Genomic DNA, 16,562 nt, shown 5'->3' on the forward strand with positions numbered 1-16,562 from the left:
AATCAAAAATTAATCCTATTATGCTCGCTGTTTTTGTAGATTGTGCTCTATTTGCTTTTTCGTATTGTTTAAAACTTTTTTACGACAAAAACAGGAAGAACCGCTCTTTTCTTGTACGCACACTTTTATTCTAATTACCTAATCTTTACATTGTATTGTTTGTAAAGTGTAATGGCCATCATTTTTAGCCAAAACATTATTTCTTTCGTTTTCATCAACAATAAGCGTGTTTTAAAAACTGTTCATTTACCGTTACTGCCCGTCTTTTCGCTTTTATCAACTCTCTCGTTTTTCGTTATCGTGACCGAAGAGACGAAATAAATTTCATTTATTCATTCACGTAGCTATAAAGCTGCAAAAACATTCTTGCGTTTGCGCTGTATAGGAAATTACAATTACCGGTAGTGATTGCTAATAAACTAACACAACAATCAACTTTTGATGGTAATTGATCCTGTTAATTCGGAAAACGCTCTGAACTGTAGATTAGTGTGTATGTACAAAAGGCACTTAAAATTATAGAACCAACGGACTTTTGGTATACGCTTGGATTTCATTTGTTAGTGTTATATACTACTGTGGGGAAGATAGGTCTACGGTCTATGGAAGTCGTGAGGATACGCGTTCGTGTCTGCAATATTTGAGAAACACAATACGTTAACTGTCACGTGTTTACTGAACCATTACTTGAATAACAGGCGGAAAATCAAATATGTTTTGCGCATTTAGTTTCGAACGTTTGCGCAATAGTTGTTGTGCGCATTTTATTTTCAAAGTTTGCGCAAAAGTTGTTCTGCGTATTACTGCGCATGCTTTTGGGCTAGGTGTGAAGGTGTAAGCAACACAAAGAAACCAATGTTTTTAAGCAAAAGCATGATATTTTTAGTATAGTACTGTGGGGTAAGATAAAATACAGTTAACACATAAATCCCATATTTTCTGATGAACGTGTTTTAGAACAATTACCAATTTTAAAATCGTGAAAATACCGAACAGCATTGCTATTTTAATGTACCAAACATTTTATAATGATATTAACACATGATAGACCTTACACAAACACGAATATGGTATATGCTATATACAACTGTTTATCTACCGTTGTACGTCATATGGGAAAATGGGCACCTGTTTTACAGTTACGAAATGAAACTCCAGTTTTCTGAAGTATAACACATTACGACAAGGTAAAAGTTACAGAATGGTATACGTTTTTAACAACTGTTTTAAAATATTTTCGCGTTTCTAGTTAAACTATGCTTGAATGGTTGTTTGTTTAAATATATAATTGAATGGTATATGACTATATGTATTTGAATGTTATGTCTAATGGGGCTTTTTTGCAATTTATTATTTTTCAAAGATTTAAAGTTACGGTAAATAAACGTTGGCACATGTAATAGTAAGTTGGCAAACGAAGAACTCTATTTTAGGCCAAATGAAATTACCAGCAGAAACAGTATATATATATGTATTTTTATATAGTAGGGCGGGGGAAGATGGGACACTTGGGACACGGCAAACAAAGAACTTTCAAAAAATTATAAAACTTTATCCTCACGACTCCTACAGACCGTTGTTAATTGTTTGAAACACGGTCGTGATATTTGGATATTATGTGCCAAAAATGTCCCATCTTCCCCCACCCTACTGTATTATGTTGATTTAGTTGTATACTAGGTTAGGAAAGCTAGAACACGTTTCCATTTTATTGGTAATTGTTTAAAACAGGAAAATACGAGATATTATTTGTTAAAGGTATCCCATTTTACCCCATAATACTTGCTTTGCAGATACAAGTAAAATGAAGGTCAGTTTAGTTGTGTGTTTGGCGTTCGTTGTTTGTGTGGTAGCCCTGGATGAGCTTGACACAGGTATTATCTTATTGTCTTATCCCACTTATTGTTTTTATTAGAAGTTTAACTTGATAATAATTAAACATAAATGGCTTGTTTGTCTGCTAGGTGTAGCGACCACGCTTAATTTTTTCAATCAAATGTAAATATGTTTTTAACTGTAAGTTAAATACTGTTAAATTTTCGCTATAAACTGTCTTTTTGTTTAAATTATTTCGAAATCTTCGCTATCGTAATTGAAGAGACAATAAAGTTATTATATTATATTTTCTCGGCGCAGTGTCACATTGGTTCGCGCACCCATCTCTATTCTAAAGGTTACGGGTTCGAGACTCGTCGCTGCTACCATTGTCGGCGTATGTAGGCAAAACACTTAACGGCAATTGCTCTAGCCAAATGGACAGCCATACAAAAAAACGCCTTCCCACAAAATTACATAAGTGGTAACTCGTAAGCGGACACGAGATGTATAAAACAGAACCCGTGTCATAACGACTGTCGTTTTCCGGCCACTCGAGATCAAAGCAAATTACATTCATTTATATTAATTTCTGATCCGAAATTTCTTCTTAATGTGTTTAACAGGGGACGGCATATGCAGTCTGTGCGTACAGAACAAAGGAGTTTCTGACTGCTGTTCTGGCAATGTACTTTGCAACAGTTTACATGGATCTTTGGATTGCACACAGACAACCGCAATGAGAGACGATTACCCGAAAGCAAGAGGCGAATTCGCAAGTAAGAAAATCTGTTTCATAACCAAATTTAATGAAAGGTACCCCTTGCCCCTAAAAAATGAATAAAGTCGAAAAAATCAGCAAAGGAACGTTATTTTATACTCTACGAAAATGTAAAAAAAATCGTTGCTTGAAAAAAATACTCTAATTTTTTTATTATATACCGTAGGGTGGGGGAAGATGGGACACTTTTTGTTGCATGTTTTCGTCCCATTTGGTAGTAAACAAAGAAAATTCAAAGAAATATAAAACCGTATTCTCACGACTACCATATACCGTTGTTAATTGTTTAAAACATGATCAGAATATTTGGATATTATGTGCTAAAGGTGTCCCCTCTTCCCCAATCCTACTGTATACATTTTGTGTTGTTTTTCCTTTTTTCCAAAGTTTAATAAAATAGTCATCATTTTTACTCTTTTTCTTACAGGTGCTTTATACGACATGGGTAACAACAATTTCTGCTCGATTTGCTGCGGTCGTTCCACCGAATCGACTACATGCTGCTCGGCAAAATCGTCGTGTACGTGCACGAAAACACTTTTGCCTTCGTGCACAGACTAAAGCTTTGCATCAATTTTACAAATGAAAAAAATAATTTGGTGATTTTTGGTAATTGGTCTGAGATTTCTTAACCGAATTGTAATAAAAGTGAAATGTCACAATAAAGAAATACAGTTGAAAAATTGGGTATAAAAATTCTTTGTTTTTATACTGTATAGAGAAAAATATGCTCTTTATATTGTACCTTTAAAATACCAATAGTTTTCAAACATAAAACTCGGTAACTAATTGTTTTTTTTACACTCTTTTCATGAACTAATGATACTTTTAAACCAAAGGTCATATTATATAATTTCATTTATTAAAAAAGGCACTAAAACAACAGCACAGTGTAAACGGTAAACTATTAATAACTACACAGTAAACAGTATTGTTACAAAACAGCTGCCGCATTCCCACCACTTACTAAAAGGAAAAAATTAAAACGCTGTTCAAAAAAGACCTTATATGTGGAAAATAAAATATAAAGTAGGGTGGGGGAAGATGGGGCACCTGTTTATTCTATTTTCTCGTCCAATTTGGAAGTAAACAAAGAACATTAAAAAAAATTATAAAACCGTATCCTTACAACTCCCATGGACCGTTGGTAATTGTATAAAACACGATCAGGGTATTTGGATAATATGTGCTAAAGGTGTCCCATCTTCCCCCACAGTTATATATACACTATATTCCTAATGTCTATAGGCACATAACTTAATTTATTTATATTGTATTCCAACAGAAAAATGCTGCAGAGTCAAAAATTGCAGCTTTTAAGTTTGTGTAAAGCTATAAAATACAGCTTACTCAATACAGAGCTGATCTAAAAGGCAATGTCTACAAAATTGACTAAAATTACAATTAAAAAATTGAATATTTGATGTTATAGCGTTACATACATTTAAACGCAGTATGTCTAAGAGTTTGTAAAAAGTACACGAAATACAGTAAGAAATACAGTAAAGCACTTTAATAAATTTAAGTGCTTTATTACCACATTTGAATTATACTTTTACAAGCCCTAGTTTTCAAAATACAGGCACCTAGTTATTCTACAAATACGCCGTAAGAACTGGATTTTTTGGCCGTTTTTCTTGACCAAAGTAATGGTCACAGTTGAGTAAAGGACAGTCACTGTATTCGACTACATAGTCGTAAAATAACTTTACATTTTCCGGTCGACGAAAGGGGCCGCCAATGTAACCGCATTCGCTAAGTGATTGGTATTTACCAAGTTTCCCTTCCTGGTTACATTCTCTGTAAAAACGCCACCGTTTTGAAATCATAAAAGTTATAATCAGTTGTCTAAATTATCAGCCACACATAAAAAAGAATCCTACAAAAAATAATCACCCACAAATTAACATACGTGGTAACTCGTAAGCTGAAACGAGGTGTATGAAACACGACTGTTATTTTTTCGCCTACCCGAGGATAAGGCAAGTTACATTCATCACATTCAAAAGCTATACAATAGCTTTTATTTCAGTTCTTTTGGGTACGATAGAACATCTTTAGCACAAAATGTTGTAAATTTCCTAATCATGTTTTAAACATAGCTTTTAAGAGTTGAGGATATAGTAATCTTATTATATTCTTTGTTTACTGCCAAATGGAATTAGAAAAGAGCATAGAAAGCATGTCTCATCTTACCCCAACTTACTATTACATTGAACAGTTTTATAATGAAAAAATATTTTAAATGAATACAACTTTTAACTGTACTGTTTTATAGGTTTAGTAGCCAGGCTTTTATTTTACACTTTTAGCCGAACCATATTAATTTTTTACCCGTAGCATGTTTTAACGACTGTTATATTTTTGGTAATTCCTATATTTTTTTGGTAATCTCTTTTTTTGGGAATTCCGTAACAATTTAAGTTATGTAATTTTAATATGGCTGGTTTGTCTGCTAGGTGTAGCAACCACGCTTATTTTCTTCCAATTAAACATAAACATATTTTTAACTGTAAGCGTGTTTAAAAACTGTTGTTTTGTCGCTATATCCTGTCTTTTTGTTTAAAATATTTCTAAATCTTCGCTACCGTAATCAAAAAGACAAAAAAAAATAATTTTATAAAACAACACACATATATATACATATATATAATAATAAAATTACGTACTTGTTTGTATACACGTTTAGTTCACCACTTGTAATGCGACCTCGTTCTCCAATAAGTTCAATTAACGTTCCAATAGTCATATGACTGTGTACCTTCATGTCAAAATGGCCAGGATGTTTGTCAATCAAATCAAAAGTTGCTAGCCTCAGGTGTACTATGATGAACCTAAGAAAACACAGTAGGTAAGGTGGGCATGTTTTTATTCTCTTTTCACACCCCTTTGGTAGTAAACAAAGAATATTTACAGAATTAGGTTATATAACGATAGCCCTAGACAAAACAACAGTTGTTAAAACCTGCTTACAGTTAAAAACTTATTTACATTTAATTGAAAGAAAATAAGCATGGTCGCTACACCTAGCAGACAAACAAGCCATTTATGTTTATTGTCAAGTTATCAAGTTAGTAATATTACATACCTTAATTTAAGATTTCTCTGTATGAAAATTTTAAGATTTTTCTCCAAAATTTTTTACCTTGGATATGTAGCGTGATGCGGGTCCTGAAGAGTCTCAAAAAGAGGAGGAGCTTTAGTGACATAAAGTGGAGGAACAAAGTCCTCCGGGATCATTTCATCGTCTTCTTCTTCTTCATCGGACTTGTCATTTACCAGTAAATGGATACCACGCTCAAACCCACTGTATTCGATGTTACCCGTTTGTTCTGGGTCAAGTTTAACTGCCAACGCATGGAGTTCTAAACTTGTAGCAGGGCAGTTCAAATCTTTTAGCCCTGCGGAGGTATAGGTTTAATAAATGGATGAATGTAACTTGTTTATTATAGCCTGGCGGGGTAAAAAAATCACCTACAAAGTAACATACATGGTAACTGGTAAGGTGGCACGAGGTGTATGAACACCTGTGTTATAAGCGAATAAAGTAAGTTACATACATTACATACAAAAGATTGGTTATAACATAGGTGTTCTCACTGTTCTGTTGTGTGCACCTCGTGCTTGCTTATGGGTCACTACATATGTGACTTTGAAGGTTATTTTTTGTTGGGGAAGCCATTTAATGAAAATTGCTTCAACCCAGTGGTCACTAATGCCTGTCTAAACTCTTGGCTATATTTAAAAAAACAATAATCCACACATATTTGGTTACTCAGAAGTGGGCTTAACTACTCATGATGTATGAAACAAAACATTCGTGTTATAACGACTAAACAAGTTAGTTTGTATAAATGAATGAATTAATGTAACTTGCTTTATACTAGCTTGGCCAGAATACAACAGTTGTTATAACACCGGTTGTTCATACACCTCGTGCCAGCTTACGAGTTACCATGTATGTAACTTTGTGGGTGATTATTTTGTTGTAATGGTTTCATTTTTTATGCGTGGGCGATAATTTGGACAACCCATTAGTGACCACTGGGTTGGAGCAATTGTCGTTAAGTGTCTTGCCCAAGGACACATACGCCCACAAGGCCCACAATAGTAGCAACGACGAGCATTAAAAATTCATAGAGTACCTGCTTTGAATACTTGCACAGGTACAATGCCATCTCCCTCTTCATCAAAACGCTTAAAAAGTGATTCTACTTCTCCTGTATTCACCATCATCCACACGTCGAGCTTTTGAAGAAATTTTTCATAAGCCGCGCTGTCCGTGACAAAGTTTTCGAGCATTTTAGCCAATTTTGCCTAAAAAAAACATTACTTACAGACTAATATGATTAAACAAAACTTATATTTGTCCTACGCTGTGGCACAGAATTTAGCGTGTCTGTCTTTAACCCAGGGGTTACAAGTTCAAAGCTTGTTACTGCTACCATTGAAATTTCGTTATAAACATGAAATGTTTAAAATATTGTTGTGCACCAAAGTTGTCATTAGGGGATTGCGCAATACTTTTTTGAATTTGAATTTAGGGCAAATTTACAAAAAGTTTTGCAAGGTGGAACGAAAATTAATGTTTCAAAAATCTAAGATTTTACATTAAAGAAATAATACTTTAACTAAACTAAAGAGATTCCAACATTGTTGCGCAATACAGCATGTGACTTAAACAGGAGTACGTTAGTATCATTGGCATCTGTGGTATAATAGTGACGTTAATGACAACATTTTTTACAATATTTGTGTATTATGCTCCTACTTACTGCAGCCTTTTCTTCTTTGGTAAGTTTAACCTTTTTCTTTTTTTTCTTTCCAATTCCAAGTTGAGCCCCATCTCCCTCAACTTCAAGGTCACCTCCACTGCTTGGCTCCGGTGCTTCTGCTTTCTTCTTAGATCTAAAGCAATACTCCAATATTATATGGACAGATTGAAAAAAAACATAAATGCCCTATATATAGAATACATTGAGTCCTTTACACATTTTTCTGCTTTCTTTAAATATTAATTTTGAATGAATTTAACTTACTTTATTTTCGCGTGGCAGAAAAACGATAGTCGTTATAATAACACAGGTGTTCTGTTTCATACATCTCGTGCAAGCTTACGAGTTATCAAGTATGTTACTTTGTGGGTGATTGTTTTGGGGGTATTTTGTTTATTTTTTATGTGTGACTGGAAATTTGGACAATTAGTGACCGCTGGGTTTGAGAAACTGCCGTTAAGTGTCTTGCCCAAGGACACATACGCCCACAATGGTAGCAGCGACGAGTCTTTATTTTATATTTACCTCATAAATATACACAAACTTTACACTGTTACATACATTAAGACGAACTATTCAAATAACGTATATTTCACTTACTTCTTTTTCTTCCCTTTCTTCTTTACCATTTTAACAACTAATGATTACTTATCAATGATTACAGTGGCAAACACACTTGTGCTAATTATTTCGCCTTCGGCAAAAAAAGCGTCCCTGGCGACTAAAAGTCATGCACGGGCGACTTACTTTAACAAGAGAGCTACGTTAACTAAGTTCGTTATCATTATCTGCTAAAGTCTGTACGTGATATAAAGTGTCTATTATATTATTACCCGGTAGTAAAGAAAACGGGCGAATGTAGTAATGGAGCTGCAATTTTTTCATAGCTACTGTCAGGTATAGAAATGTTTTGCAACTTGTTGAAGCCTAGGTTTACCTCCAACCAATAAGCGACCGGAGCGTGACTTGAATCATATCATAGAATACTGAATCATATACTCCACTAAATGTACTTTTGCAGGTGTATTTGTATACAACGATAGAACAAGCGCGACACACAATTACCAACACAGGCCACAATAAAGAGAGAGGTCCAAAACACCAGTTTAATATTTTTTAGATTTAAAATTGGGTTTAACATATTATTTACATAAGGCAGATGCTAGATTATGCCATCGTTTAAAACTAGAATTGAGTTCCTCGAGTTATTATTATTAAGCATGTTTTTAAACAATATAAGCCATTTCCTGGTTCAATTTTTCAAATACGAACCCTCCTATTTGTTTTTCGATTTCTGAATGATTGAACTTTCTGAAGCCACTACAGAATCCTTCACTGTCATGCCGCTCATAATAATACTCGCAAACGGTACTGAAATTAAGTTAAATAAAGCTGTGTAGACAGTTACAGAGCCATAGAAATACCGAGTAGTCCAACCCATTTTTACGTATAAGACAAATTGAACGCCATCTTGTTTCCAACATAACACAGTAGGTAAAGGAAAAATGCATGTTTTTTTTAGAAATTTAAGGGGAAAATGGACCTAAAAATAAATTTAAAGGCTGGAAAGTCTAAAAAAATGCGAAATTTGTTTTCTGTATCGAAAAAAGTCAAACACGAGATTTAGAAGCGGTGAGTTTGTGATATTTTAGACATTTAATATGGGTAATTTTCTATATTTTTTGCAAAGAATGTTTGATAAGGTAAATATAAGCTATTTTACGCCTTCCCACAAAAGGAAATCGCAAACAAAACCTAACAAGTTCGTTTAAATTCATTGCTAATGTCACCACTTTTGCTCGATTTTGGAAACAAGATGGCGGCAGTTGGACTCCTCAGTGTTTATACGACTCTGGACAGTTATAAATTACACTAAGATAAAAATCTCATAGATTACAAACACGGGTTTTCACGGGTTACAAAATATCTAAAAAAAATTATCTGTGTAACAAACCAAATTGATCAGACACACCAAATGTACTATGTACAGTTATATAGAAAACAATCGTGCTTTTATTTACATTTTTAATACAAATAACTTACCACCACGTTGATTGTCACCACCAGCTGCCTCCCTCATAAACGCTTCTGCACAAAACATAAAAAAAAACGTTTTATTTTAACATAAAATCTGTAAAAACTATTCCGTATTGACTTTGTTAGGTGTTACTAACGTGTGTGTTTTATTATTATGTTATTCCAAAGTGTTTTTGGTCTTGCAGGCTATGTTTATTACATGAGCTATACCCCAATTCATACTCTGCGCATACCTACACCACTTGCATCCTCGACAACAGCAGAGCGGATCGAGTGCATGACAGTACCCGTTAGTTCTGAGTTGTGCATTGAAAACTGGGCAGCACCTTGACTCACTTCAATTTCTGAACATAAAAAAAACTGTGTAATTGGCAATGCATTACATGTGTGTCGCATTCAAATATATATTAAACTCTATGTCATTATTCATATATTATCCAAGTTATTTTTCTGGTGTTATTCTTTCGTGGTATTTTCGTTTTTTTAATGGCATTTCGTTTTGCGCAAGTGGTACGTTTGTTAACATACTATGTACCGAAATAATATAGAACATGTTTAATCGTAAACAAAGTGATATCCTGCTAATAGTTAGATATGTCACAAGTATCGATGCCTATTAGGAGGAATATAAACTGACCTTCACAAGACTCTATCTTTAACTCCTTGACTGAAAGTTTGCCAGGATGTTTTTTGATGAAAGCATTTGTTTTGCTTTCGATATTTTCTCGAAAAGAACCATTTTTTAGTTCTTCACGAAGCTGCATCAATCTGTTTGCGTTGTCTTTCACAGCAAATTGTGTACCGCCATCTTGAGAAAACGGGCCGGCGTTGTACCGAAGATGGTACAGAGCAAAGCAGAGTGCCAAAACAGAACCTCCAATGGGCAACATAGCTATTATATCAGAATATGCGATTTTATCAAGTAACGCGGTCGTGAGCAGCACTGCGTTTCCACCGATCTTAGCGGTGAAATATCCTTGATTGTCAACGTTTAATTGGCAATCTACGAAAGGCATTTTCGCCTTTATATTAATAAAGGGCGAATCCGCGGCCACAGCAACATCGGTTTGGACTGGATCAACGTCTGACATATTGCTTGATACTATAATGTATTAATATAGTGACACTTTCCGTCTGAATAAGCAAATGAACAAGAAATGTAATAAGGCATTAAACCAACAACTTTATATTATTAAACCATATTTTGAGCTATACAAAAAGCAGAAACCATTTCAGAATAATTTTAAACCAGACGAAAGCATTACCTTATTGTTTATTTGTACAACAACATGTAGGCTGGAGTAGTGCATAAACGTATTATAGTAGGGTGGTGGAAGAAGATACCTTTTCATTATATTTTCTCGTCACATTTCGTAGTAAATATCACATCCTCATGACTCCCATAAACTGTTGTTAATTGTTTAAAAATCAGGATATATTTGAATATTATGTGCTAAGGGTGTCCTGTCTTCCCCACCCTACTATATGTCATTTTGTCAAGTTTATATAAAAGAACTTTACATGGTAATTTTAAAGGCAAAGGCATTTGTTGTTTTGTTCAAATGTGACCTATGGTCGGCTAGACTTAAAAATATTCTACTATTTGCAAAACATGTGTGTCGCGTTGTACCGTACTTATAAGGAAATACATGGGATTTAAAAAGCTCGATGTATGTTGCTGCCTCGGAGCTATGTTAATATGGGTATATGTTAGGCTACAACAAACCGATGATACTTAATCTGCATACAAGAAATCTCGGGCGTAATATGACTAAAGTAATCGTTACACTTGGTTGGGGTAGAATACGTCATGATTTCGTTGGGTATAATGAAATAGTAAAATATCGTATTACATCAACAAACCATTCAAGTATACAGTATATGCCAAGTGAAACAAAGACAGTGACGTCAAAAGGGTGTTTGGTTCATGGCGCAACAAGTATTGTTAGGTTCCGCTGTACTAGATTTGTTTACCTATTACTGTGATATATTTGTTTAACTAATTGCCAATCTTGTGCTGTCGGTTTTGCATGGGCACGCCAGTAAAAATAAAGAATAAAAAATATTGAACTACCTACCAGAAGTAGGATTTACAAATACATAAAGGAAAAAAAGATTTTACGTACAATGCACAGGTATTGATTTATACTTCTTTGTCTAAATGTTGTTTCAAGGCATAAAATTCCGAAACAAAATTTCGTTTTCGAAATTATTTTAGTCACTTCGAAACGAAATTGGAAATGTTTTTTTTTGTTTAAAGGCAAAAATGCATTAGTGACCTTGTGTTAGTGTACAAGACCACACGCTCGTTTTATCGCATGTCTGACAAGGGTAAACTGCGTCTGCAATACTCTAAATAAACGTCTCTACACCCCTAGTGTGACAACGAGTCGGCGACCCACGGCGTGACCTGTGATAAACCATCGCATACTTTATTCCTACACGCATAGTTTTGCTTTACTAAATTTGAAGCTGTTTCGCATAAACACAACTCGATTTTAGCCAAAATATGCGCACATATCATGTAGGCCTACCTGAAATTTGCCCTATACATCAGACATATTAACACCTCCCCTATAAAAGTGTAGCCCTGTCTGAATTATAACACCTATCAATATGCTTTAATTCCGTACGATCCGTTATTTTATAGCATTTTATTTCTTTGTGTCGTTAGTTCGACCGAACAAACATAATATGTTCCTTTTCTGCACTGACTTCCTCTTATATTGTTTGGAAAGTGGTGTAACATCAGTGATGTCAAGATAACTCCCGAGTTAAAACTCCCCGGGTTACAATGAGTATATATATGTGGTAAAATAATGTCCAAGTATTGCGGCGTAAAGGTAAAATGTCGCAACCATATTCAAGTGAACAACGGTGGGGTAACTACAAAGGTGTTTTGTTCCGTGTCGCAACCCACACAGCCTATAGTTATCTAAAGATACTTAGTTCCGCTTTTTCAAATTTCTCATTCCATTTGGTGGTAAACAAACAATATGTACAGAATTATATAACCGTATTGTCACGACTCTTAAAAAGTTAGGAAATATGGGCTTTCGGTGCTAACGGTATCCCATCTTATCCGCTGTATTATAGATTTAACAATAACTAATAGCTTACGGGTGAAAACAGTAGGCAGAGAGGAAATTTACGCCAGAACACGCATATCGGTATGTGACCTAATGTTCATGCGATATAATATTCAGTTCCAACGCTGTTTGAAAGCCATGACTGCGCGAAATTGCGTAAATAACGAGTCGTTTTGTAAATATTCTTTGTTTACTACTTAGGAACAGGAAAAGAGAATGAAACATGTTATGTCTTACCCGACTGTTCTATATTTAATTAAACTTCTTCTATTGTCTCGATACTTTCTGGAGTTTTCCACAAGTAGTATAACAATGTCGAAGGGGCGTAATGTGCGGCCCTAGAATTCTGGCAACTCGTTCGTTGGTTTTCGCTGAGGGAGCTGTCGCATGTTTTGTCGTGAAAAATGTGAACTTGTCCAGGCTCTGTGCTTTTAAAAACATCTAGACCAGCGGCTAAAATTGCATTTACCTAGAACACAAAAGAAAAAAATTATTTGCAATTCCAAACAAAAATGGTGAAATGAAAATACTGGACACACCAAGTGTTAAAAAGGAATTCCACATAAAATAATTTCAACCTATAGTAAATTACAAACATTCGATGCATTATAAGGCTTTATATTTTAACAAATATTTTAGTAATGTAGTATAGGCCCACAGGTGTATAGCTTTTTAGTGCGTATATGTAAATGAACTACGCTTTAGTTGTTTTAAAAGTGAAAACCAATACGCCGGGTTCTGTCTGGTAGTCACTTTCCACGTTCCCCGTTGTATGTGCATTTATTTATTGAGTTAAAAGGAGTCTGTTTTTATAATACAGTAGGGTGGGGGAAGATGAGATACCTTTTACCTCTGCTTTCTCTTTCCATTTAGTAGTAAACTCAAAGAATTATAAAGGTATATCCTCATGACACCCATTAACCGTTGTTAATTGTTTAAAACACGATTGGAATATTTGGATATTATGCGCTATGTGTCCCATCTCCCCCACCCTACTATATTATAGTAACGGTGTAAATGTTCATTAAAATATGTGGGCTATTTTACAAAGGGATTTAAAAATACTAACCAGGTGTACGTCTTCTAATCCCCAACCGTGTATTGAGAGATCAAAACCGTTTGTTTTGTCGAAATCACTCGCGTACAAAGAAACCATTCCGTAGCTGAAGTGTCTCCAAAATCCAGCTAATTCGCTGAAGATGAAATAGTTTTGTGGTTTCGGCATATCAACATATACCACGTCCGGGTCATACTGGCTGAAAAATACTGGGTAGTAGACCTGTTTATGTCGTATTGTGTTTCTGCGTATGTGGTCCAGTATCTCGGGAGCGAACACCAAATCCACGTCGCTAAAAAATATAATTTCATCGCGGGACTCCACGCTTTTCGCGGCGACTTGGAGCCCGAGTCCCCGCGAAAATTCTGTTCCGGGCTCGAGGTTGATCACGGCAATCTTTGAATCTGGATATGCGTTTTGCAATCTGTTCATGTTTTCAGTCACAAATTTAGCGTCCGGGCCGAGTGGGGTATTTTTCCCAAAATTGGGCGAGATACCGTCCACCTCCACAATCTCTTGAGACGAATTAGTAGTAATATCAACCTCGTATTCAGGCGGAAAGTAAGTAACAATAAGGTTCACCTTTTCCCCACGGGTCAAAAACGAGTTTTCAAAATTGTTCAAAAATCGGATGAAATTTTCAGGTCTGCCACTCAAAGCTGTCAGGAAATTTACAGGAGTTTCGTTTGCTCTTTTGATTAGAACTGTCGGCTCGTTGTCTTTTCTAACACAACCGGTCGGGCATAGTTCAATGGGTTCACTTAGAAACGTAGCGCTGGTGAAACGGTGCCGCTGGTGGACCGAAACATGCTGCGTTGTACGTGGTTTCCCAGGCCCTGTACTAAACTTGCATTCCAGTAGTGATATAGCGTCCATTGAATGCAAAGGGTTAACTACAAAGTAAGTATTAATAAAATCTACTTCCTTCAGTTTGGCGAACTCATTGTTAACTCGCGTTTGCAGAACCCGTATAAAGGTATTGGTATCTTCGACCAAAACATGGTTTAAAGTCGGATCCATTCGTTTCATAGGTTGAGAACGATCGGCTTTGTAATGGTCACGGTTGTAAATTGTGCTCCATCGGTACTGCGCATGCGCATTCATGCCCTGTAAAAATAGGGTTGGCTTATTTATCCTCACGTGGCCGGGAACTTGAGTTATAGCAATTTTAAAAACATATTTGTTGCCGGTTTAAAAGTAGCTAATATTTGGTGAAATTTTGGCAGTATGTGTTATAAAAAATAGATGTACCAATAAGTATATAATGCAAAAACAAAAAGTTTCAGTGGTCCTTTATGGGTTGTTTAACTTGTCAGGCATATATACAAACGAAAAAAGTCCAAACAGATAGTTACCTACAAAGTTACATACGTGGTAACTCGGAAGCATACACGAGGTGTATGAAACAGAACATCAACGTTATAACGACTGTCGTTGCCCGGCTAAGGTACACCAATTGCTTTATAGCATAGTAGGGCGGAGGAGATGGGACATCTTTAGCACATAATATTCAAATACTCTGATCGTGTTTTAAACAACTAACGACGGTTCAAAGGGTTTGTGTGGATACGATTTATAATTCTTTGAATGTTCTTTGTTTACTACCAAATTGGACGAGAAAATGGAATGAACAGGTGTCCCATCTGCTTCTACCCTATTATATTATTTATTTATTCCTTAAAATGTTATGTTTCTTTAACAGCACTTACAGCATCGTCCGAAAATCCATTTTGTAGCGAAACTATTTGAATGTCCTTTTCGGCTTGGGCAATACGTTTCAAAATGGTGGCAATCTTTCTCTTTAGCACCATCGTGTGGAAGCGATATTGGTACGCTGGATCCTTATTCGCATGGAATATTTTGCCTTCGTCTGTAAATACATTAGGAAAGTTAGAATTTAGCTGCGCTGTTTTAAACATATAGTAGGGTGGGGACGAGACACCCTTCACATAATGTTCACATATCGTGATCGTGTTTTAAACAATTAAAATCACTCTATGGGAGTCGTGAGGATAGGGTACTTTGAATGTACTTTGAATGTTTTTTGTTTACTACCAAATGGGACGAGAAAATCGAGTTTAGGGTGGGGTTGGGGAAGATGGACACCTTGTTCATTCTATTTTCTCGTCCATTTGGTAGTAAACAAAGAACATTTAAAGAATTATAAAACTATATCTTCATGACTCACATAGACCGTTGTTAAATGTTTAAAACACGAGCCGGATATTTGGATACAATGTGCTATAAAGGTCTCCCATCTTATCCCACAGTACTATATAATGAAAAAAGTTACCGAGTTGTTTAGCGGTAATGTCTTTTATGTTATTCGTGTAAGTTCCGCTGTTATAGTTCTGGAAGAAGATCTTTTTCGTCTCCCACGAAGTTGTACACTTGATGCCCGTGTATTTCTGTACGCAGCGCCCGACTTCGATGTCTTCATGTGACGTGTACATGTGTTGTAAGCATTCCCCAAGATGCGGGCCAAGCTGTCGCATGAGGGCACGAGAGAACACCATGCCAGGACCACCCTGGAGTAAAAATTATTATAGAATTGTTGACCGTTATATTGTTTAAAAATTATAATCGAATTGTTGACCGCTAATTCTTTAAAACACGATCAGGATATTATGTGCTAAATGTGACACGTATTTCCCCACCCTACTTATAGTAAACAAAAATATTCAAAGAATTATAAAACTGTCTCCTCACGACTTCCGTTGTTAATTGTTCAATCGCGATTAGGATATTTGGATATTATGTTCTAAAGATGCCCAGTCTTCCCCATCCTACTATATAGAGTAGGGAATATGGGACACCTTTTCATTCTTTTTTCTCTTATTTGATAGTGAATAAAACATTTGAGGAATTAAAAAAACAGTCCTCACTATTTCCATAGACCGTTAATAATTGTTTAAAACACGACCAGGATATTTAAATATAATGTGCTAAAGGTGTCTTGAGTGCCAACAATTAACAACGCGGTCTGCAATAGTCGTGGAATATGACTT

At 35.4% G+C, this 16,562-nt stretch overlaps 4 protein-coding genes across 5 annotated transcripts in view; 1 reads left to right on the top strand and 3 right to left on the bottom strand.

Annotated features, from left to right (window-relative positions):
- Window positions 1-1,092: 1,092 nt before the first annotated feature.
- LOC100178605 lies at window positions 1,093-3,292 on the top strand. Its single transcript, XM_002127389.3, has 4 exons — window positions 1,093-1,187; window positions 1,794-1,874; window positions 2,442-2,594; window positions 3,024-3,292. The coding sequence occupies exons 2-4, from the start codon at window positions 1,805-1,807 to the stop codon at window positions 3,155-3,157; spliced, it is 357 nt and encodes a 118-aa protein (XP_002127425.1). The 5' UTR covers window positions 1,093-1,187; window positions 1,794-1,804; the 3' UTR covers window positions 3,158-3,292.
- A 144-nt stretch (window positions 3,293-3,436) lies between these two features.
- On the bottom strand, window positions 3,437-8,120 carry LOC100176286. Of its 2 annotated transcripts, none has more exons than XM_009862989.3 (6): window positions 7,972-8,120; window positions 7,372-7,504; window positions 6,742-6,913; window positions 5,742-5,997; window positions 5,266-5,430; window positions 3,437-4,396 (listed from the first exon to the last, which is right to left on the bottom strand). In XM_009862989.3, exons 1-6 carry the CDS (start codon window positions 7,998-8,000, stop codon window positions 4,192-4,194), a joined length of 960 nt encoding a protein of 319 aa, XP_009861291.1. In that variant the 5' UTR covers window positions 8,001-8,120; the 3' UTR covers window positions 3,437-4,191. The 2 variants fall into 2 exon arrangements, with proteins under 2 accessions (XP_009861291.1, XP_026694129.1); XM_026838328.1 differs by lacking the exon at window positions 7,972-8,120 and adding an exon at window positions 7,897-7,965.
- A 262-nt stretch (window positions 8,121-8,382) lies between these two features.
- LOC100185736 lies at window positions 8,383-10,612 on the bottom strand. The gene is made up of 4 exons (XM_002127525.4): window positions 10,046-10,612; window positions 9,642-9,752; window positions 9,415-9,459; window positions 8,383-8,742 (listed from the first exon to the last, which is right to left on the bottom strand). The coding sequence occupies exons 1-4, from the start codon at window positions 10,497-10,499 to the stop codon at window positions 8,648-8,650; spliced, it is 705 nt and encodes a 234-aa protein (XP_002127561.1). The 5' UTR covers window positions 10,500-10,612; the 3' UTR covers window positions 8,383-8,647.
- A 1,435-nt stretch (window positions 10,613-12,047) lies between these two features.
- Window positions 12,048-16,562, bottom strand: part of LOC100186501 (chondroitin sulfate synthase 3-like) — a 22,204-nt gene continuing 17,689 nt past the window's right edge. The window contains exons 5-8 of the mRNA XM_002122366.3: window positions 15,848-16,082; window positions 15,264-15,424; window positions 13,567-14,661; window positions 12,048-12,966 (exon numbers count right to left, since the gene is read on the bottom strand). Of these exons, the coding sequence (XP_002122402.1) occupies window positions 12,754-12,966; window positions 13,567-14,661; window positions 15,264-15,424; window positions 15,848-16,082 (1,704 nt within the window). The 3' untranslated portion in view covers window positions 12,048-12,753. The remainder of the gene's footprint in view (window positions 12,967-13,566; window positions 14,662-15,263; window positions 15,425-15,847; window positions 16,083-16,562) is intronic.

This window comes from Ciona intestinalis, unplaced genomic scaffold (assembly GCF_000224145.3).
Source record: "Ciona intestinalis unplaced genomic scaffold, KH HT000075.2, whole genome shotgun sequence".
In the NCBI taxonomy this organism is placed as follows: domain Eukaryota; kingdom Metazoa; phylum Chordata; class Ascidiacea; order Phlebobranchia; family Cionidae; genus Ciona; species Ciona intestinalis.

Coding starts and splice junctions, on each gene's coding strand:
- LOC100176286 (XM_009862989.3), bottom strand. CDS start 8,000: ATGGTAAAGAAGAAAGGGAAGAAAAAGAA. Junction 6,914..7,371: donor CCAAAGAAGAAAAGGCTGCA/GTAAGTAGGAGC, acceptor TGTTTTTTTTAG/GCAAAATTGGCTAAAATGCT. Junction 4,397..5,265: donor CTAAACGTGTATACAAACAA/GTACGTAATTTT, acceptor GCGTTTTTACAG/AGAATGTAACCAGGAAGGGA.
- LOC100178605 (XM_002127389.3), top strand. CDS start 1,805: ATGAAGGTCAGTTTAGTTGTGTGTTTGGCGTTCGTTGTTTGTGTGGTA. Junction 1,875..2,441: donor CCTGGATGAGCTTGACACAG/GTATTATCTTAT, acceptor TGTGTTTAACAG/GGGACGGCATATGCAGTCTG. Junction 2,595..3,023: donor AGCAAGAGGCGAATTCGCAA/GTAAGAAAATCT, acceptor TTTTTCTTACAG/GTGCTTTATACGACATGGGT.
- LOC100185736 (XM_002127525.4), bottom strand. CDS start 10,499: ATGTCAGACGTTGATCCAGTCCAAACCGATGTTGCTGTGGCCGCGGAT. Junction 9,753..10,045: donor AAAGATAGAGTCTTGTGAAG/GTCAGTTTATAT, acceptor TTTTATGTTCAG/AAATTGAAGTGAGTCAAGGT. Junction 8,743..9,414: donor TGGTGACAATCAACGTGGTG/GTAAGTTATTTG, acceptor ACTTAATTTCAG/TACCGTTTGCGAGTATTATT.